The sequence below is a fragment of the Parasteatoda tepidariorum genome, chromosome 12 (genome assembly GCF_982258835.1).
Source record: "Parasteatoda tepidariorum strain Cologne lab strain chromosome 12, Ptep-v5.0, whole genome shotgun sequence".
Taxonomy (NCBI): domain Eukaryota; kingdom Metazoa; phylum Arthropoda; class Arachnida; order Araneae; family Theridiidae; genus Parasteatoda; species Parasteatoda tepidariorum.
This window is the reverse complement of record NC_141766.1, coordinates 2404663-2423363: the sequence shown is the minus strand read 5'-3', so window position 1 is coordinate 2423363 and position 18701 is coordinate 2404663. Positions and strand designations below refer to the sequence as shown.

At 31.1% G+C, this 18701-nt stretch overlaps 1 protein-coding gene across 5 annotated transcripts in view; it reads right to left on the bottom strand.

The window, feature by feature from the left end:
• LOC107437471 (uncharacterized) overlaps positions 1-18701 on the bottom strand; it is a 181299-nt gene that overhangs the window by 81318 nt on the left and 81280 nt on the right. For all 5 annotated transcript variants that reach the window (XM_087155771.1, XM_087155767.1, XM_087155769.1 and 2 more), the window contains exons 11-13: positions 17323-17550; positions 15833-15998; positions 15621-15753 (exon numbers count right to left, since the gene is read on the bottom strand). In XM_087155771.1, the coding sequence (XP_087011897.1) occupies positions 15621-15753; positions 15833-15998; positions 17323-17550 (527 nt within the window). The remainder of the gene's footprint in view (positions 1-15620; positions 15754-15832; positions 15999-17322; positions 17551-18701) is intronic.

Sequence of the window (18701 nt, the reverse complement as noted above, 5' to 3'; positions counted from 1 at the left end):
TCAGAAAGATTGATTCTTTAGTAGTGAAATAGCTTAACAATATTTTTAGTTATTTATAAGGCATAAAATTTACATGTTTTAAAAGTGGTGAAAAATTAGTTTTCTTGCAATTTAAAGCACAAATTTTTTTTTTTTTTTTCAAATTTAGAAAATATAGCGTCTGGTGTGAAGAGATAGAAAATAATGTTTCAGGGCAAAGATGACTGCCAGCGCCTGGTTACGGGAGCGCCCGCTTTGCGGAGAATGTACATAAAGCAGGGATGAGAGTAGTCAGAAAGTAAAAAAGAGGTAATTCAAGAATGAGTGAATATATTTATCATAATTATTTTTATTTGTATATATATATACATATATATATATCCAAAAATTTGATCAAAAAAGTGTGATTTTTAAACTTGTAAGCCATGTGATTATAAATCCCGAAGATTAATTTAAAAATTGTATGAACATATGAATAAAATTCACATGCATGATTTTAAATTGAGCGAATATGAATCCTGATATGAGGCTTTTAAATCACGTGAATATGAAACTCTATATCGAATTTAAAAAATGTGAAAATGCAAATCACAGTGCGTAACTTTTAAATCACGTAAATATGAATCACGATGCATAATTTTTAAATCACGCGAACACGAATCCCAATGTCTAATTTTCAAAGCACGTGTAAATACGAAAATCGATGTTTGATATTACGAGATATAGCTAAAATAGAGGAATAGCTAAGGAGAAAATAGCTAAAATAAGTAAAAATGTGGAAAGGTTAGCATCTAGGACGAAGTTTGAACTTTCTGTTAATCTTTGAAAATCGTAAATAAATATAATTATTTTATTGCAACGACTGAATTTAAAAAAAAAAAAAAGCGGGATATTTATATAAAGAAAACCCGAAACTTTTAGAGAATCTGAGTTTTTGATAAAAAGGTTGATATTCGAGAGACAAAAGCGAAAAAATCTAATCCTTGTTTAAAGGTCAACCAGTTTTTTCCCAAGGAAATAATTTTTAGAGACACTTCAGAGGGAGGAATGAGGACTTCAATGCTTTCGCTCCATGGAAAATTAAATTCCTCATAAAATATTTTAACATGTGCGGAAAAAAAATTTCTGCGGAAATTAGCGGGAAAAATGGAAAAATCTGAAAATAAGCGGAAATCCGCGGAAGAATCACATCCCTGATAATGGTTTTTTGCCTAGAAGATTCATGGGGAATCAAAAATATGTCCATATTGGGAAGGGTCCATTTCACAGGAGTGTCCATAACAGGAGGTTTCACTGTATATGTATGAATATATATATATATATATATATACATATATATATATATATATATATATATACACACACACACCACTTCAAACCTTAAAATTTGGCGTGTTGTACCTAATGGGGTAGTCTATCAGTTGATTTTTTTTTCTCTTCTTTAAATTGAAAGTTCTATTTGTTGAACTGATCCTCCTAAATTTTAATTTCACCCTTCCTTATTTTATCTTTTGTGGTGATTGGTTTTTATATTTAAAGATCAACAACACACCAAAGTATTAAAAAATAAAGATGAAAAACAAATGTCAATATTGTACCAGTAGCACGACAGACACTCAATCTTCTTCAACAAAAAAGCCCTTGCAAAATTTTCCTCCAGGGAATCACAGCCTCTTACAAGTACCACAGGGTTCCCACTCTTTTAACAAAGCAAAAATTAAGCACTTTTAAGGACCTTTTCTTGAAAAAATTAAGAACTTCTTCGAAAAATTAAGGACTTAAAAAATAGAATGATTGTTAAACATTGAATATATATGTTACGGGCAATGTAATTATTTAGATCAGTATTCATAATTCATAATGCATAGTTATTATGAATTATGACCATTAAAATTGGGCAATTTGATAAGTTTGAATTACTTTACGATAATTTCTCACATTGCCCGGTCATTATAAATCCCGCTATTACTTCTTTGGGCACTTTGATTCATTGACAGCAATGGGACAACCACATGCGTGTGGTGTGATTCTGGCTGGCCAATGTTGACCGGTGAATGTTGACAATCAAATTAGTCGCTTTGGTGAATGTCCGAAATATTTATTACATCCAATTTTATACTAATTTATTCGTGGATATAATTACATTTATTCGATATTTTAATACTTACTGATGATAGATTAGAACAAACATCAGTGTTTGGAGTATCGGGCAAATATATACTGGGCAATGGCACTTGACTTTAAAAAAATATCAGTGTAGGGTATACCGGGCAGTGGCACTTGACCTTAAAAAACATCAGTGTAGGGTATACCGGGCAGTGGCACTTGACCTTAAAAAAACATCAGTGTAGGGTATACCAGGCAGTGGCACTGAACCTTAAAAAAAACATCAGTGTAGGGTATACCGGGCAAATGTATACCGGGCAGTGGCACTTGACCTTTAAAAAACATCAGTGCAGGATATACCGGGCAATGGCACTTAACCAGACCTAGTATGACTAGACCTTTCGTAAATGTCCGAAGTATATACTAGGTCTAGTGTCACTTTTGCTATAGCTTAAATATTTTAAAAAAAATTAAAGCGTTTGAATCAATTTTAAACTGATACCGAATGTCATGCCTCCATGTTGTGATGGCGCTGTCATCAAGGTAGATGTTGTAAAAAGACAGAGGAGGGAACGCTCTGATGGAGAGCGGAAGCGAATTGTTTAGGTGGATTAATTATATTAATTTTCTTCAAACTTCGTTTTTTTTTTCTTTGTTAATAAATATTTGTGTTGTTAACTGGTTACCATTTATTTGGCCAATTGTGATTTTGGGAAGTATCTGAGTGAAGAAGGGAAAAGGAAGAAAGAATATACGTTATATCACAGCACGCTCTCATACGAGAAACAGAGCATAAATCAAGGTATGAGATTTATCATATTCTGTTTATGAAAAACAATTAAGAATTGAATTATGAGAAGTATTGATTTTAAGTGATATTCTTAAAAAGGAGAATAATTGTGATTTAGAGAAATTATAATTATTTTGGGAATAGAAATAAATAGAACAATTATGTTTAACATAAGGGGGATGAAAAAAGAAGATTTGGTCGTAGCTGCCGAAGAATTAGGTTTAGAAGTAAAATCGGAGCATAAAGTTGTTGATTTAAAAGATTTGATAGAAAAAAGTGATCAATTTAAAAATGACTTTGATTTTGTTAAAGAATTTTTATTTACTACAGTTACCGAACGTATTGAACGAGAGAAAAAAGAAGCAGAATTGTTAAATGCAGAAAATAATCAAAACAAAACAACAACTGAAGCAGCATTAGAACTCGAGAAGACTAGGCTTGAGATTGTTAAAGCACAATTAGAATTAACTAGAATGCAGACAGAGAGTAATAGCTGTAACTCCAATGTAGGGAATGATTTTAGTTCAAATAATAATAACTTAGAAACATTAATCAAAAGCGTTAAAACTTTAACTATTTCCGTTCCTAGTAAACCCGAATCTTGGAATTTATTTTTTACATCTCTTGAAAAAGCATTTGTAATAAAAAATGTCCCGGAAGAATTTAAAGTCGAAATATTATTTAATCTGTTAGGTGAACGAGCGGCACATTTGGTAGTTTATGCAAACGCGGAAGAAATAAAAGATTATCCTAAAGTTAAAGCTTTAATTTTAAAAGAATTCCAACCTACCCCAGAAGCCTGTCTAGAAAACTTTCTAAATGCCAAAAGATCTAAAAACGAAAACCATATGCAATTTGCTAGTAGATTAAGAGCCAATTGGGATTTTTATTGTGAACTTAAAAATGTAAAAGATTTTGAAACGCTGAATGAATTAATAGTTAGCGATAGATTACTAAGTGCGTTAGACAACGAAACACGAAGCTATGTTAGAATAAAACAATTAGATACTTGGCTTAAACCTAGGCAGATCGCTGAATTGTGCGATAATTGGTTTACCTCTAAAGGTAGAAATTTTTCAGAATTGTATGATAATTCGGTTAACAATCGCAATCCGAATGGAAACACTAAGTATGTTCCACCACCTTTGAGAAAATCCCCATTTACTAGAGAAAACAAATATTTTCCCCACACACGCGAATGTTATATCTGTTCTAGTAACTCACATATGGCTAAGAGTTGCCCAAATAGAAGAAATAAATACCATGATCATTCAAATAAAGCCGGTAATGATATTCAAAACAAAACGCGAAGTAACACACAAACGTCTATGAATAAATCCAATGATAATACTGCAGTTGTTACAAATGTAAATTCGTAACATTTGCAGAGTTCTAAAACTTTAAATGAAATTAATTTGTACCCGTTACAAAAAGTCTCCATTTCTATTGCAAGTAGACAAATAGACGCGATCATTGATAGCGGGGCTGAGATTTCAATTTTGAATACGACCCTACTTCCGTCTTTAGAAATAGAAGCTAAGGGAAAAATAATTTTACAATCCGCATTTAAAGAACAAGTCGAGGCAAAATTAGCTATATTGCCAGTATATTATAAGAACCCTGACGATTGTCTATTTTATAGTTCAAATATTTTGTTTGCTTTAACAGATAAACTAAACATCCCTTGTTTAATTACACCGGACGCTTATAATTCTTTGATTTATCAAAACGATGATTCAGCTAAAATCGAAAACACTTTAGTTTTAGAATGTGACACGTCAGTAGACGAGGGGGAAGAAATGAATAAAAGTTCATCAAGGTCAGAGGATTCATTTTCTCAATCGGAAGAAAGTGAAACAGGGTGCGGTATTTATTTAATGTCGAATACTAATAAATTATGCAGTTCTAGTGATGAATATTCGGAGGCTAATAAATTTCGAGAAATGCAGAAAGATTGTTTAACTTTAAAGAACTCTTTTAAAGATGCTAGTTTGAAAAAGAATAATTTCTTTTTGCGGGATGATTTATTATTTCATAAAGATAAAATTTGTGGCGATACAATATATCAATTAGTTTTACCTAAAATTTATAGGGATAAAGTTCTTCAATTAGCTCATAATGAGAATCATTTAGGAATACGAAAAACTAAGGAACGCATAAAATTATCTTTTTATTGGCCTAATGTTTCAAAAGATGTTGAAAATTATTGTAAAACTTGCAAAAATTGTCAATTAAAAAGTCCGGAGCGAAAATCTGATAAAATTCCTATAACCCCTGTCGTTAGAGCTCCATATCCCTTTCACACGGTAAATGTAGATTTAATTGGAGAAATTGTTCCACCCTCAGGTAGAAAACACAAATATTGTTTATGTTTAATTGATCAAAATTCTAGATGGCCCGAAGTCGTCCCACTAAAAAATTTGTCTGCTAAGACAACATGCGATGCCCTTTTAGAGATATTTATGCATACCGGAATTCCAGAAGTAATTTGTAGTGACCAGGGTACTAATTTTACTTCGCAATTGACGAAAGAATTTGAAAATAGATTAGGAGCAAGTCCTAGATTTTCCACTCCATCTTACCCAGCTTCAAATGGTTTAGTAGAGAAATGGAATAGGGTATTTAAACAGATGTTACACCATGTTATCCGTTCAGATCCTACCGATTGGGATAAACATATTCCATATTTACTTTTTGCGTACCGCGAAGTACCAAATTGTACGACGGGAATATCTCCTTTTAAACTTATGTATGGACGCGAGGCTAGAGGCCCTTTGTCAGTTCTAAAATCTTCTTGGTCAGGTGAGATTCCATTACCCTTAAATCTTAGCAATTCGGCTGTAGATTATTTACAGGAATTAAAAATAAATTTGGAAAAGGCCGCAGATCTCGCTTCTTTGACTACGACTAAAAAACAAAATTCTTATGCTCATTATTTTAATCGAAGTACAAGAATGAAAGAGTTTAAGAAAGGTGAATTAGTCTATTTACTCATTCCGGATTCTTCGAATAAACTATACGCAAGATGGACAGGACCAGGCGAAATAATAGAACGAGTTAATCCTAATTCATATAAGGTTAAATTACCAGATGGCAATGTGCGACATATTCATGCTAACAAAATAAGACATTTTCATACTAGAACACAAACCGTGGGAGTTATTTTTGAAGATGATGTTGAATTTGGTGAAATTCATCCCACACCAATTATAACACCTTCGTTAGGAAAAGATGACATTGAGGTAAATGTTAGTCATTTAGAAGAAAGTAAACAAACAGAGTTGCTTGAACTTTTGCACAAGCATGCATCATTATTCTCCGGTAAAGTACAAGTCGCTAATGTAGGTGAACATAAAATTCGATTAATACCAGGTGCTGAGAGGAAGAAACCCTACATTTACAAAATCCCCGAATCTTTAAAGACTGAAGTCGACAAGCAAATTTCAGAATTAGAAAATCTAGGTCTTATTGAGCCCAGTGAAGCAGACATTGCGTACCCAGTAGTTTGCGTGGCAAAGAAGGATGGTAGTATGCGTTTATGCATCGATTTCAGACATTTAAATGCTGTAACAAAACCTTTTGATTACCCAATGGAAAATTCATCAGATCTCATCAACCAAATTGGACATGCTAAAATTATAACTTGCCTAGATGTATTAAAAGGGTACTGGGAAATTCCTTTAGAAGAGGAAAGCCGTGATCTTACTTCGTTTAAAACTCATCAAGCTCAATATAGATGGAAGGTAATGCCATTCGGTCTCCGCAACGCAGCAGCTTCTTTTCAGAAAGTGATGAACAGTGCTTTAAGTGAATATCGTGAATTCTGCAAAGCATATCTCGATGATATAGCAATATTTTCTTGTGACTGGGATACACATCTTAAACAATTAGATATGGTACTGTCTAAATTAACTAATCTAAAATTCACCGTTAATGTCAAGAAATGTGTTTTCGCAAAAACACAAATCAAGTATTTAGGTCATATTATAGGAGATGGTAGACATGAACCAGATCCTGAAAAGCTTCGTGCTATTGAAATCATCGAAACACCTAAAACCAAGTCAGCTTTAAAAAGTGCTTTAGGTCTCTTTAATTATTACAGAAATTATATACAAAATTATGCTGAGATAGCAAAACCACTGACGGATTTAACCAAAAAGAAAGTTCCAGAGCTTATTCCTTGGACTGACGTAGAGGAATTATCCTTCCAAAAACTAAAGAAGAAGTTGATTGAAGCTCCTTCTCTTTATACTCCAGATCCTAAAAAACCGTATGTTATACAGTGTGATGCAAGTTCCTATGGTGTTGGTGCTTGTTTATCCCAAAGAGATGATAACGGTCAACTTTGCCCCATCAGTTTTGCTAGCCATAAACTGAACAAAGTGCAACAGAACTGGGCTACGATTGAACGTGAAGCGTATGCTGTAGTATGGTCGGTTAAAAAGTTCGAAAATTACGTGTTTGGTGCAAATATTGACATTATAACTGATCATAATCCTTTAATATTTTTACAGAAGTCAGCACCCCAATCTGCTAAGTTGCAACGGTGGGCTTTAGCTCTCCAAAGGTACAATATTCATATCACACACTGCCCAGGTGCTCAATTAAAAAATGCTGATGGTCTATCAAGACTAGTAAGTGATTAAATGTTTTGTGTACTTATTAAAAAACAATCTAACATATATGATAACCTGTTTTATAACAAGGCTTCTTTTCATCTGTAAACATCTATATGAGTACTATTGAAATTGAATATCTATTGCAATATCGTATCAATTGTATCAAAGATTCTTTTCATCTGTAATTGTTTATACATACCAGTTTTATAGAAATTTGATTTGTTTATTGTATATATTATGTGTTATAGCCAGGCAACTATACTGTCATATTTCTACTATTTTCATTTTGCATAGTTTATGTGTAAGTATTTGTAACAAGTATTCTATTCATATGTTTTATTTACAATTAAGTGTTAAATATATTTTTATATATATTATCCTACTGTGTAGATCAGATTTCGCTATACCAGGTGTAGCGCAATCTTGTCGGGGGGTGTCATGCCTCCATGTTGTGATGGCGCTGTCATCAAGGTAGATGTTGTAAAAAGACAGAGGAGGGAACGCTCTGATGGAGAGCGGAAGCGAATTGTTTAGGTGGATTGGTTATATTAATTTTCTTCAAACTTCGTTTTTTTTTTCTTTGTTAATAAATATTTGTGTTGTTAACTGGTTACCATTTATTTGGCCAATTGTGATTTTGGGAAGTATCTGAGTGAAGAAGGGAAAAGGAAGAAAGAATATACGTTATATCACACCGAAATTATTGCTTTAAAATTTAAAAAAAATAATAAAAACTGCGCCAGATAAGAGTAATTGAAGTAGTTGCTTTATACAGCGCATGTGCGGGAAAAAATTTAAAAAAAAATTATCCAGGTGCATCTAAAAGTGGATGAATATCCCAAGACACCCTGTGGCTGTGTGTGACTAGGGATGAGATTAGCCAAAAGGCAAAAAAGCTGAATTTCCACGATAGTAAATTTTACGCAAGCGCAACCCTTTAATAATAAAATCCAGACAGTTTAAGGTAATAAATAATGTGTTGACATACAATTGTGTACTAATCTATTATTATATAAATGATTACATTGCTACTTAACATTTAGTGAAAATAAAAATTACCAATTGAAAAAATAAAGCTGGAAATTATATTTTTCCTCAGTTCACATAAGAGACAATTATTACTTGAAAAACTACCTGGTTTAGCAAATTAAAACTACTGAGAATATACATTAATATTTCATTTCTCTTAATAAATATTGTTATGCGATTTATAGCAAATATATCAGTAATATTACTTTTTAAATTATATTAGGAAAAAAAACTTTAACAATTGATCGAATCATTATGTTTATATTATAGTCTAATCTAACTAGAGCCCTTTGAAACATATCAATAACAGTGAAGTAGAAATATATAGTAACTCCTTAACATACAGAAATTGCTATTTTAGTTTGAAAAATTACATGACAATCAGCAACTGCTTAGATAATTGTTTGTTATTTGATAAGAATATTGCCTTTTATAGAATAAATAACAGCAATTATAAATAAAATTTTGATGATGAGTTAATTAACTCTTTTTTCGAAGAAATTTTTTTTTTAATTAAATCCCTTTTTAAGTGATTGCTTTTGTTTGCTATATCTTTTATGTTTGCTATATTTAGTCGTTAGTCCATCTTTAAACATCTTGTGACAAATCCTATTTTTTTTCTTTGCAAGCACAGAATGTAAGTTTTGAATATATTCCCTTCCAATTTCTCTGATGTTGTAACACTTACATATACTAATAATCGTCGTTAGAAAAACAGTCACCTTTATAGTAACTAATTTTAAAAAAATATTTACTTCTTCCAAGAATCGCGATAGTTGATCTTAAAATTGCGTGAATATGAATAACAATTATGGATTTTGAAATCACATGAATATGAAACTAGATATACGATTTCGAAAATGAGGAAATACAAACTGGGATATAGAATTTTTAATACGCGTAAATACAAATCATGATTCATAATTTTTAGATCACGTAAATACGAATCATGATTCATAATTTTTAGATTACGTAAATACGAATCATGATGCGTAATTTTTAGATTGCATAAATAAGAAATATGATGCATAATTTTTAGAATGCGTGAATGCGAATCCCAATGTCTTATTTTAAAATCACATATAAATACGAAAATCAATGTTTGATATTATAAACCGCATGAGCAAATCAAGACATTAATTTTAAACTTGCGTGAATATTAATCGCTATATAGGTTTTTAAAAAGGCGTAAATACGAATCACAATATCGGATTTTGAAATCTCGTAAATAAGAATCGCAATGAACAATATTCAAGTCGCGTGAATAAGAATCGCAACACGCAAATATGAAAAGCTATGTTTGATATTAAAATCGTGTGAATAAGAATCGAGATATTAGCAGATTCCAGGCTTGGGACCTCTAAAAGGCTTGTCAGAAGCAGCGTCGTTTGAACTACAAAAATCGGATCTATCTGGAGGGCGGGTAAAAAATTCGGAAAATCTTATCTGCTGCGAGTAAAAGGGGAGAAAATGGTTATAATAAAATAATAAATAAAAATGAGTAAGGATTGCTAGCTATGTAGTTTGAATTTTCTGTTTCTCTTTGAAAATCGGTGAATTTTCTGAAAAAGCGGAATACTTATTAAAAAAGTGAAATTTTTAGAAAAATCTGAATTTCTGATTCGAATTTTTGATTGAAATTCAAGAGATAAAAGTGAAAAAAACGGAAATCCGCTAAAAAGCGGAAAAATCTCATCCCTGTGTGACACAAATTGCCCACTTGACTTTTAGCATAATACATAATGACCGGGCAATGTAATAATTGCAACATAATTTATCATTTTGTCATATCCTTTTGGGCACTTTCTAAATTCCCCGGGCATTATAAACAATGCCCAATTATTTACATTGCCTGTGACATATATATATATATATATATATATATATATATACACTGGTTATCATAAATTAAGGAAAAATCACAAAAATAGCGATAACTCTTTCAAAAGTAAGCCAAACCGTGCAAAATTTGCATATGTTGTCCACTAAGAGTAGCTGAGTAAAATTGCAATATGCAAATTAGTGGCGCTGCACTCGGCTTACGTCATCTGCCTGGAGCATAAAAGTCCAAGTTTGAGAGAAAGCACACAAATTTTACTGTGATTGCGACATTGAAAATCTGAGATAGCCAATTCGTAATAATGACCTCTAGGCATCATTTGCCTGAAGAACTACGATGGAGAGCCATCGGGAGACTAGAGGCAGGGCAGAGTCAATCAGAAGTGGCCAGATGGCTAAATGTGAGTCCATCTGTGGTTCATAGACTTTGGAGGCAATTTCAAACCACAGATTCGGCATCTAGGAGGTTCAGTCAAGGACGGCCAACTGTTACGACCAGTGCCGATGACCGATATTTGACATTAAGTGCACGCAGGAATAGAACCGCTACTCCGACACATATTAGATCCTCTCTTGCTGCAGCCACCGGAAGGTTGGTGTCAACGTCAACTGTGCGCAGAAGGCTCCACGAAGGTGGTCTGTATGCGAGACGACCAGCCATTTGCGTGCCGCTCACATCACGCCATAGGAGAGACCGTTTGCAGTGGGCCCGACAACATGTCCACTGGACGTCAGATCAATGGAGGCCTGTTCTCTTTACGGATGAGTCCAGGTTTAGTCTAGAAAGTGACAGTAGACGTTATTTGATATGGAGAGAACCTGGGACCCGTTATCATCCATCAAACATCCGTGAAAGAGATGCATACGGAAGAGGCAGTGTCTGTGTTTGGGGAGGCATATCCTTAGGAGGGCGCACATACCTCCATGTCTTTCCAAGGGGAACCGTGAATGCTCAGGTTTATCGAGACAACATCCTTGATGCTTATGTGCGCCCATATGCCGGGGCAATTGGTGATTGCTTCCTGTTACAGGACGATAATGCAAGACCACACAGAGCTCGCATTGTTGATGATTATCTTCAACAGGAAACAATTACTCGCATGGAGTGGCCAGCTCGATCCCCGGACTTGAATCCTATCGAGCACGTTTGGGATGCTCTAGGGAGGCGTGTATCTGCCATCAATCCGCCCCCTCAGACCCTTGCCACGCTTGCAACTGCTTTACAAGAGCAATGGCTCTCACTTCCTATTGAACTGATAGACCGCATAATTGAAAGCATCACACATCTCTGTTTGTGCTGTATTGCTTCTAGAGGCAATCATATTCCATATTAAAGGTACTTTTTCTATTGCAAACCGATACTTCCAATTTGTTTATTTTATACATGTGCTAATTTCTATACTACTATTAATGTCTGATAATTTCTTTTTATGTTGTTTAATACCTTACTATGTGTTGTATATTGTGGGTAAGTTTCATAAAATTCCATGTGTAATTTCTTGAGTTATCGCGATTTTTGTGAATTTTCCTTAATTTATGATAACCAGTGTATATATATATATATATATATATATATATATATATACACTACCAGTGACAGTGCCAATTATTTACATTTCTTAAAAAAAATCAATAAATGAAAAAAATACTAAACAATTTTATTATAATGTAAGCACTGATATAATTGCATTCATTAACAGGGCTCGCCAAAGCAATTTTTGCAAACCCGGGTTGGTTTTTTTAAAAAAAACATCTTCAGGTCATTAAAGGTTAACGTCATCTATGAAACTAATCCATATTCAAGTTTTAATGATTTCATTGAAATTGAATTGTAAAATTAAGTCCAGAAATTAAGATTTGCTTTTTTTCATGTTTATTAAAAAAAAAGAGTAAATAAAGAAATTTAGTGAAAACATTGAAAAATTTATTACAACAAGTTTTTATATTTCGCTACTAGACCTGCATCACATATTCATTTGTGGGCCAATCTTGCTAAATATTCAATTATGCCAAAAAAAATTCTTTTTTTTTCTATTAATAAAATGTTTCATTTATAAGGGTATATATTAAAATAATTAATACTAAAAAGTGGAATTAGAGTTATGCTTGAGAATAGTTTTCTTAACTATGCCATGTAAAATTAAGTCCTATTTTGAGTAAAAACAGGCGATACTAATATCTAAGCATCTTAAATCATTCCACATTTTTTTCATAAGGATTAACTCAATATATTTTTTAAATTCATTGCAACAAATAATTTTATGAAAATTTTTATAGAATAAAAATTCAATTACATTTGAGAAGATTTATAATTTTCAAACCAATTTGTTTTTTATTAGTTCTCTTTTATTAGTTTGCTTTTATTAGTTATTATTAGATTTTATCAGTTAGTAAACATGTAAACAAAAGGGTCTAAAGCGATTTTTCAAAGGTATCAACATATTCCTATGGCCAGAAAATTGATAAGGTTCCTTAATTAACAAATACTGATAAATTATTTATATTTTAATCATTTATAGATTTTTACTAGTAATATTTCTGAATCATCCTCTATCATTCGTAATATTCTCTAACTATTATTATAATTTGATATTGTATTTTTATCACAAATTAATAGTTGAAAACTGAAAGTATTATAAAATCCTGTAATATCACCTTATCAGGTGACGTTTTGTAAAAAAATATTGAAATATTTTATGAAAAACATATTGAAAACGGTATATAATATAACAATTTCGAAATTATTACTAAACGACAAATTTGCTATATGTACTTTTATGGTGAGCTTTACATAAAATTATTTCCAGCCGAGCCTGTTATTAGGAATTAACTTTACATGATGTTACTAAACAATCTGGTGAAAAACATGAACTGTTTTTAAAGCAACCATAAATTGAATAAAAAAATTTTAAAAAAAAAACAGTATATTAAGTTGCAATGTTAACTGAATAAAGATTTTATTCAAATCTAACGATCTTTTAATTGAGTAGATTTAAATGTTATGTAACAATCTGCTTATCCTTAAGAAACAAAAAAAAAATTGCGTAACATAAAACTTATCATGCATTCTTATTTAGTACTCAAGAAAAAAATGTAAGTATTTTTGAAAACACTTGAGGTTTTCATGAAAAACCCAGGTTTTTGATGAAAAACATAGGTGGGCTGGGATTTTTCAAACCCTGTTTATTACAGATCTGTTTAATTTTTAGTATAATCATGAATTTCACAAAAATGTCACTGCTTTCAATAAATTTAGTTACTTATTACACATTGAAATATTATACAAATTAATTAAATTATTCAAGATTTTAGGAAATAGTTTTCGTTTTATGGATTCTAGTTCAAGAAATATTTCTGATACTTCTTTTCTTAGGGTTTTACTTAATTCCTATAAGCAGATGACCAGTAGAACGGAATTTCTTGAATTCTGTCAATTTTGAAGGTTAGTGTGGATCTTCTACTTAGGTATCTTAAAACTGCCCCCCCCTTAAAAAGCATTATAAAAGAACCAATATATTAATAAAAGAACATGCTTTCTTCCCCTTGCCAGTAGCCCCCTCAAACACATTCATTTTTGCCTCTCTAAAATGATGCATACCCTCAATGCATGGTCAAATTCTAGGTGATAAAAGAACGGTATTTTGTTTTGAAAAATTGAACTGAAAAATTGTTTCGATCAACTCTAGCGAGGCTGAAAAATTAAGAACTTTTAAGAACCTTGTACCAAAATTAAGTACTTTCAAGGGCCCTTATATTCCAAAATAAAAATTAGGCAGTTTTTAAGGACTTTAAGGATTGTGGGAACCCTGTATCAATAAATATACAAGTCATTATCTAAAAGGTATGAGTGGAAAGAAATACTTTAGCAATCTATCTTAAGTTAATTCACACTTTTAGTCTGAAAAACCTCACTGTAAACACCAAAACTAAACTCAAGAAAAGTTCATTGTAATGTAGTCTAGGAGATGCATGGCACCAGTCATCTTTTTGCTAAAAGATTTCCACTTATATATTTATATATGGGCTTTCCAGCATAAAATTATGCCTTTGAGAGAACAATTAGTCAAAATTTGTGTTTTGATGCTTATAAAGTCTTTGTTCAATAAGCTTACAGAATTTAAAAATTATGGTGACTAAAATTGGAAGTGTACCATACATAATGACAACTGAAAGTTTTAGTTATGTCTTTTGTGGGCATAGTGTGTGCAATGGTGCAGCTTTATCAATCAGAAATACTGTAATTTAGAAAACTATGAATTGAAATTTTGTGCTAACACAAAAAGTTTAGCTTTTCTTTCACGAGTGCTGCAACATGTCTGCTTTTACGAATTTGTTTAATATTACTTGATACTAGTAGAATACCATTTATTAGGACTGGACGATGTTAAGAATTTAGCATCCCGATATTCTGATACATGGCAATGTTTTATTAATATTTTACACTTAGCATAGCGCAATTTTGATTTTTTGCCCTTTTTTATTGAATGATTATAGTAATAACATTTTAGCAATAAACACAATCCTCAGTTACCTAACAAAAAAAAGTGTAAAAATTTTTCATAAATGTGCTTAATTTGGCAACAATAACTTGCATTTTTTTAAAAAAGCAATCACATTAGTGACATAAAACATTGAAACAATTAAAAAATAATAAAATAAAGTGGAACATAGTATGTAGAAAGCATGCGACAAATATAGACAATAAACTATAAATATAAAATTAAAACGTACACTGAGCCTGAAAAGCTGACGTCAAAAGGCACGAGTAACTTACGATTTAAACAAGATATAAATTTAGTACATTATGATCAATATTTATTTTTAAAAAAATTGTGTTAAAAAGCTAAACGAATCATTGAATGAAAAGAACACATTAAAAATGTGCAAATAGTAATAGCAATTTGCAATAGCAATTCTTTTGTAACAAACATAGCATTTTTTTAAATTATTTTCTTTCTAGTGATTGGATATTTAGTTTTGATTTTAAGTGCAGTTAAAATAAAAGATTTCTACACACCTTAATCATTATTTTACTACTACTTCAATTACTTTGGTAGTCTAAAAAAGAAAAACAGTCTCTGTGATTTAATATTCATATAAGTTTCAAAAGAATTCTAGACAAGTTGATATTACCATATTTGTTTGAATTTCTGTGTGTGTGTTATAAAGACTTATTTTGAATTAAAGTGTCATGTAATAATCTTCTTTCTCAAGAACTAGACTTTAATCCTGAAGTTCTTGAATAAAATGTATTATACCTCTTTTTTTAACACCAATTGATCCTGTAACTCCAGATGTGGAAGATACATTTATATCAATATCCAAGTCAATATCTTCTTGGGCTCTTTTTTCTTGTAGAAGTTTATACAAAATATCAGGATGATTCCAGATCTGGGAGAAAATAAAATGAGGCAATCAAGAAATAAAGATAATACCAAAAATATAAGTGTTTTCATATAGAGTAACATACCTTGCAACAAACAGCAAATAATTTTAATGGATTAGTAGCTTGTTGAACATACAAAAGATCTTTCACAAAACACTTATACAGCTGTCTTTGAATTGGAGTCATACGTATCAGCAACACATGTTCTTCTTTCTTTGGTAAAACAGCTCTCAAGACAGAATGTCCTCTCCTATGAAAAGAAAGCTTGCCTGAATTTGATAATTGGGATAGTAATGTAAATAAAATGTGATTAACAGGCATCCTTAATAAGAACTTTAGATAAGAATTTTAGAAAAAGGTTTAAAAAGATAGTATGAAATTTTTTAATAACTTCACGCGCTTAAAATTTGCATAGATACTATAAGAAAATTACAAACAAAAAAAAATTTTTTTTTTTAAATTTTTAGCATAGGTAAATTCCAAAAGAAACCACACCATCCAATTGTGATTAAGCATCAAAAGGAAAGAATCAATACTATCAAAACTAAGTATCAATGCTACTTGATACTATTAAAACTAAATATCTATAAATGATAGTATTAATTATATATACATAAATTCCAAGTTTTAGCTCATAAATTGAAAGAAAAAATACATTATACAAATTTCAACATAAATTGAAGATTTTGGGTCAATATAATGATTTTGCTCCAAATATCATTATATTGCTATTTGGGGCATACAACATGTTCAAAACATTATTCATGCAAAGCATAAAGATTTTCAGACTACGAATGAGATGTTTCTTTGTATCGTATTGTTTTTGTTTGTTTTTTTAAAATGGCCCAAACTTGTAAAGTACCTTCCAAGAAACAATACTAAGGATGAGTTTGTTATAAAAATGTCACCTTCGGAAAAAATGTGGATAATCACTATCAAGGTTGTCACTCAAATCTAGAAAAAAATTCCCTGTGTTTTCCCTGTATATATTATACACAATATATTAAGAGGAAACAACAGTTACTGTGCTCTTGTGTGAGCTATATTGGGCAAACTATATTTATTAGTTTTAATTGCTGGAAAAACAGCTGAACATACTGGAATAATTCTATAGTAAATGAAATAGTTTAGTAAAGCTGAAATATCATAGTTAAATATCCCATAGATTACGCTTAGAGTGGTCACCATTTTTTAAAAGGCAAAAGTAAGAAACAAAATTCCCTGTATTTTCCCAGTTTGTAATGAAAAAATCAAAATTCCCTGCCTTTTTCCTGTTATTTTAGGTGAATTTTATATTCCCTGTATTTTCCCTGTGGAATGGCAACCCTGACTATATTGTCTCAGTAAATAATGAAATGCTCTTTCCTCAAATCATAAAACAATTTCATATTGATAAATTAAAATCCTTTAATTTCAAAAAATTTATATCAGGTGTTACCTTTATTTTAACACAATGTACAACTTATACGCTCAAACTCTATTAAATATAATAACATTCTTGGCAAAAATAAATTAAAATAGGAAAAATGGCAAATAACTATAACTTTATTTTTAAAGAATTCAACCATATTTACCTTTGTACAAATCCAACAAGTAAACTATGTAAGACATGGGAACGAAATCTCATTAGTTGCCTATCGCGCGGTGTGCTATCAATACACTGACCATTCGAAATAGGACGTTCAAACATATTGCAAAATTCTGCTCTTGAGCCAAGATAATTTGGACGAACAAAGTCAACCATGCACCAATATTCCAATAAATTGTTTTGCAATGGATAGCCAGTTAAAACAACCCTTCGCCTAGATAATAAAATAAGAGGATTGTGTATTACACAGTTATTGAACGGACTATACACAGAATCAGGATTTTAATAAAAAAAAGTAATCATATAAACATCAATAAAGGATCATAACTATAAAATGCAACAAAGTTGATTGGTAATTTTTTTTTTTTCAAAAAAAGTGACACACAAAAATATTTATGAATATAATGAGTGAAAAATTTATTTTATCAGTTATTTAATAAAGGAGAGCTTTTCAGCCACTAATGCTTAGTCTATGAATATAATTTATATTTTACACACAAATAGCTAAGCAAATTACGAATAAATTTTAACCCCTTATCTTAACAATTATCGTGAGTTTATAACAATTATCGTGAGTTTTTAAGGTAAGTGGTTAATGATGCTCTTAATATTTGGACGAAAAAAAAAATATTCTTGTCTATAAAATGCCTGAAAGCAGCAAAATAAACAAGACTTTCTCTTTTTTTGAAGAAACACAAAAAATTTCTGAAAAATTCTGCTTTTATCAGCAAAAAATTGAAAAATTAAAAAAAATATTTTAAGTTTTGTTTTTCATTTATGTTAAAGCCATATCACACGTGCAGAAATTCGCCCAACACAACACACAACTTTCGTTCAACACAACAGTATGTAAAACTTTTATCGCAACTTGGAAGTAGAATCATCGTGTGATATGCCAAACGAAGTTGAAGCAACTTTTTTCCTCCTCTTCGAAAAAGTTTGCCCAACATTTCGCACAATAACGCTTTTAACCAATCAGGTGAGAGCAGTCCACAACATTTCTTTCAAGAGAAAACAAAATGGCCAACTTGTGATGGTCTTCGGTGTTGATGTCAGATATTTGTTATCTTAGGTGAGTGTCAATACTTTATGTTTAATGTTTTTTTGCACGAAATATGATTCAATTCTAAAGAACTTATTAAAATACTTTTGAGTAATAATGTTATTGCATAGCTTATTTTTCAAAACGGCGATAGATTTTCTACGCCAAATTCGCCAATCTGAAGGAATATAAACAGGCGATGAATTTTAAGAGTTTAAATAATTTATTGATCCATAAATTACTAAGGCTGGAATTGATAAATATGCGAGATCCATTGTAAAATAATACACAGACAACAATCGCCAGGTAAAGAATACTGATTT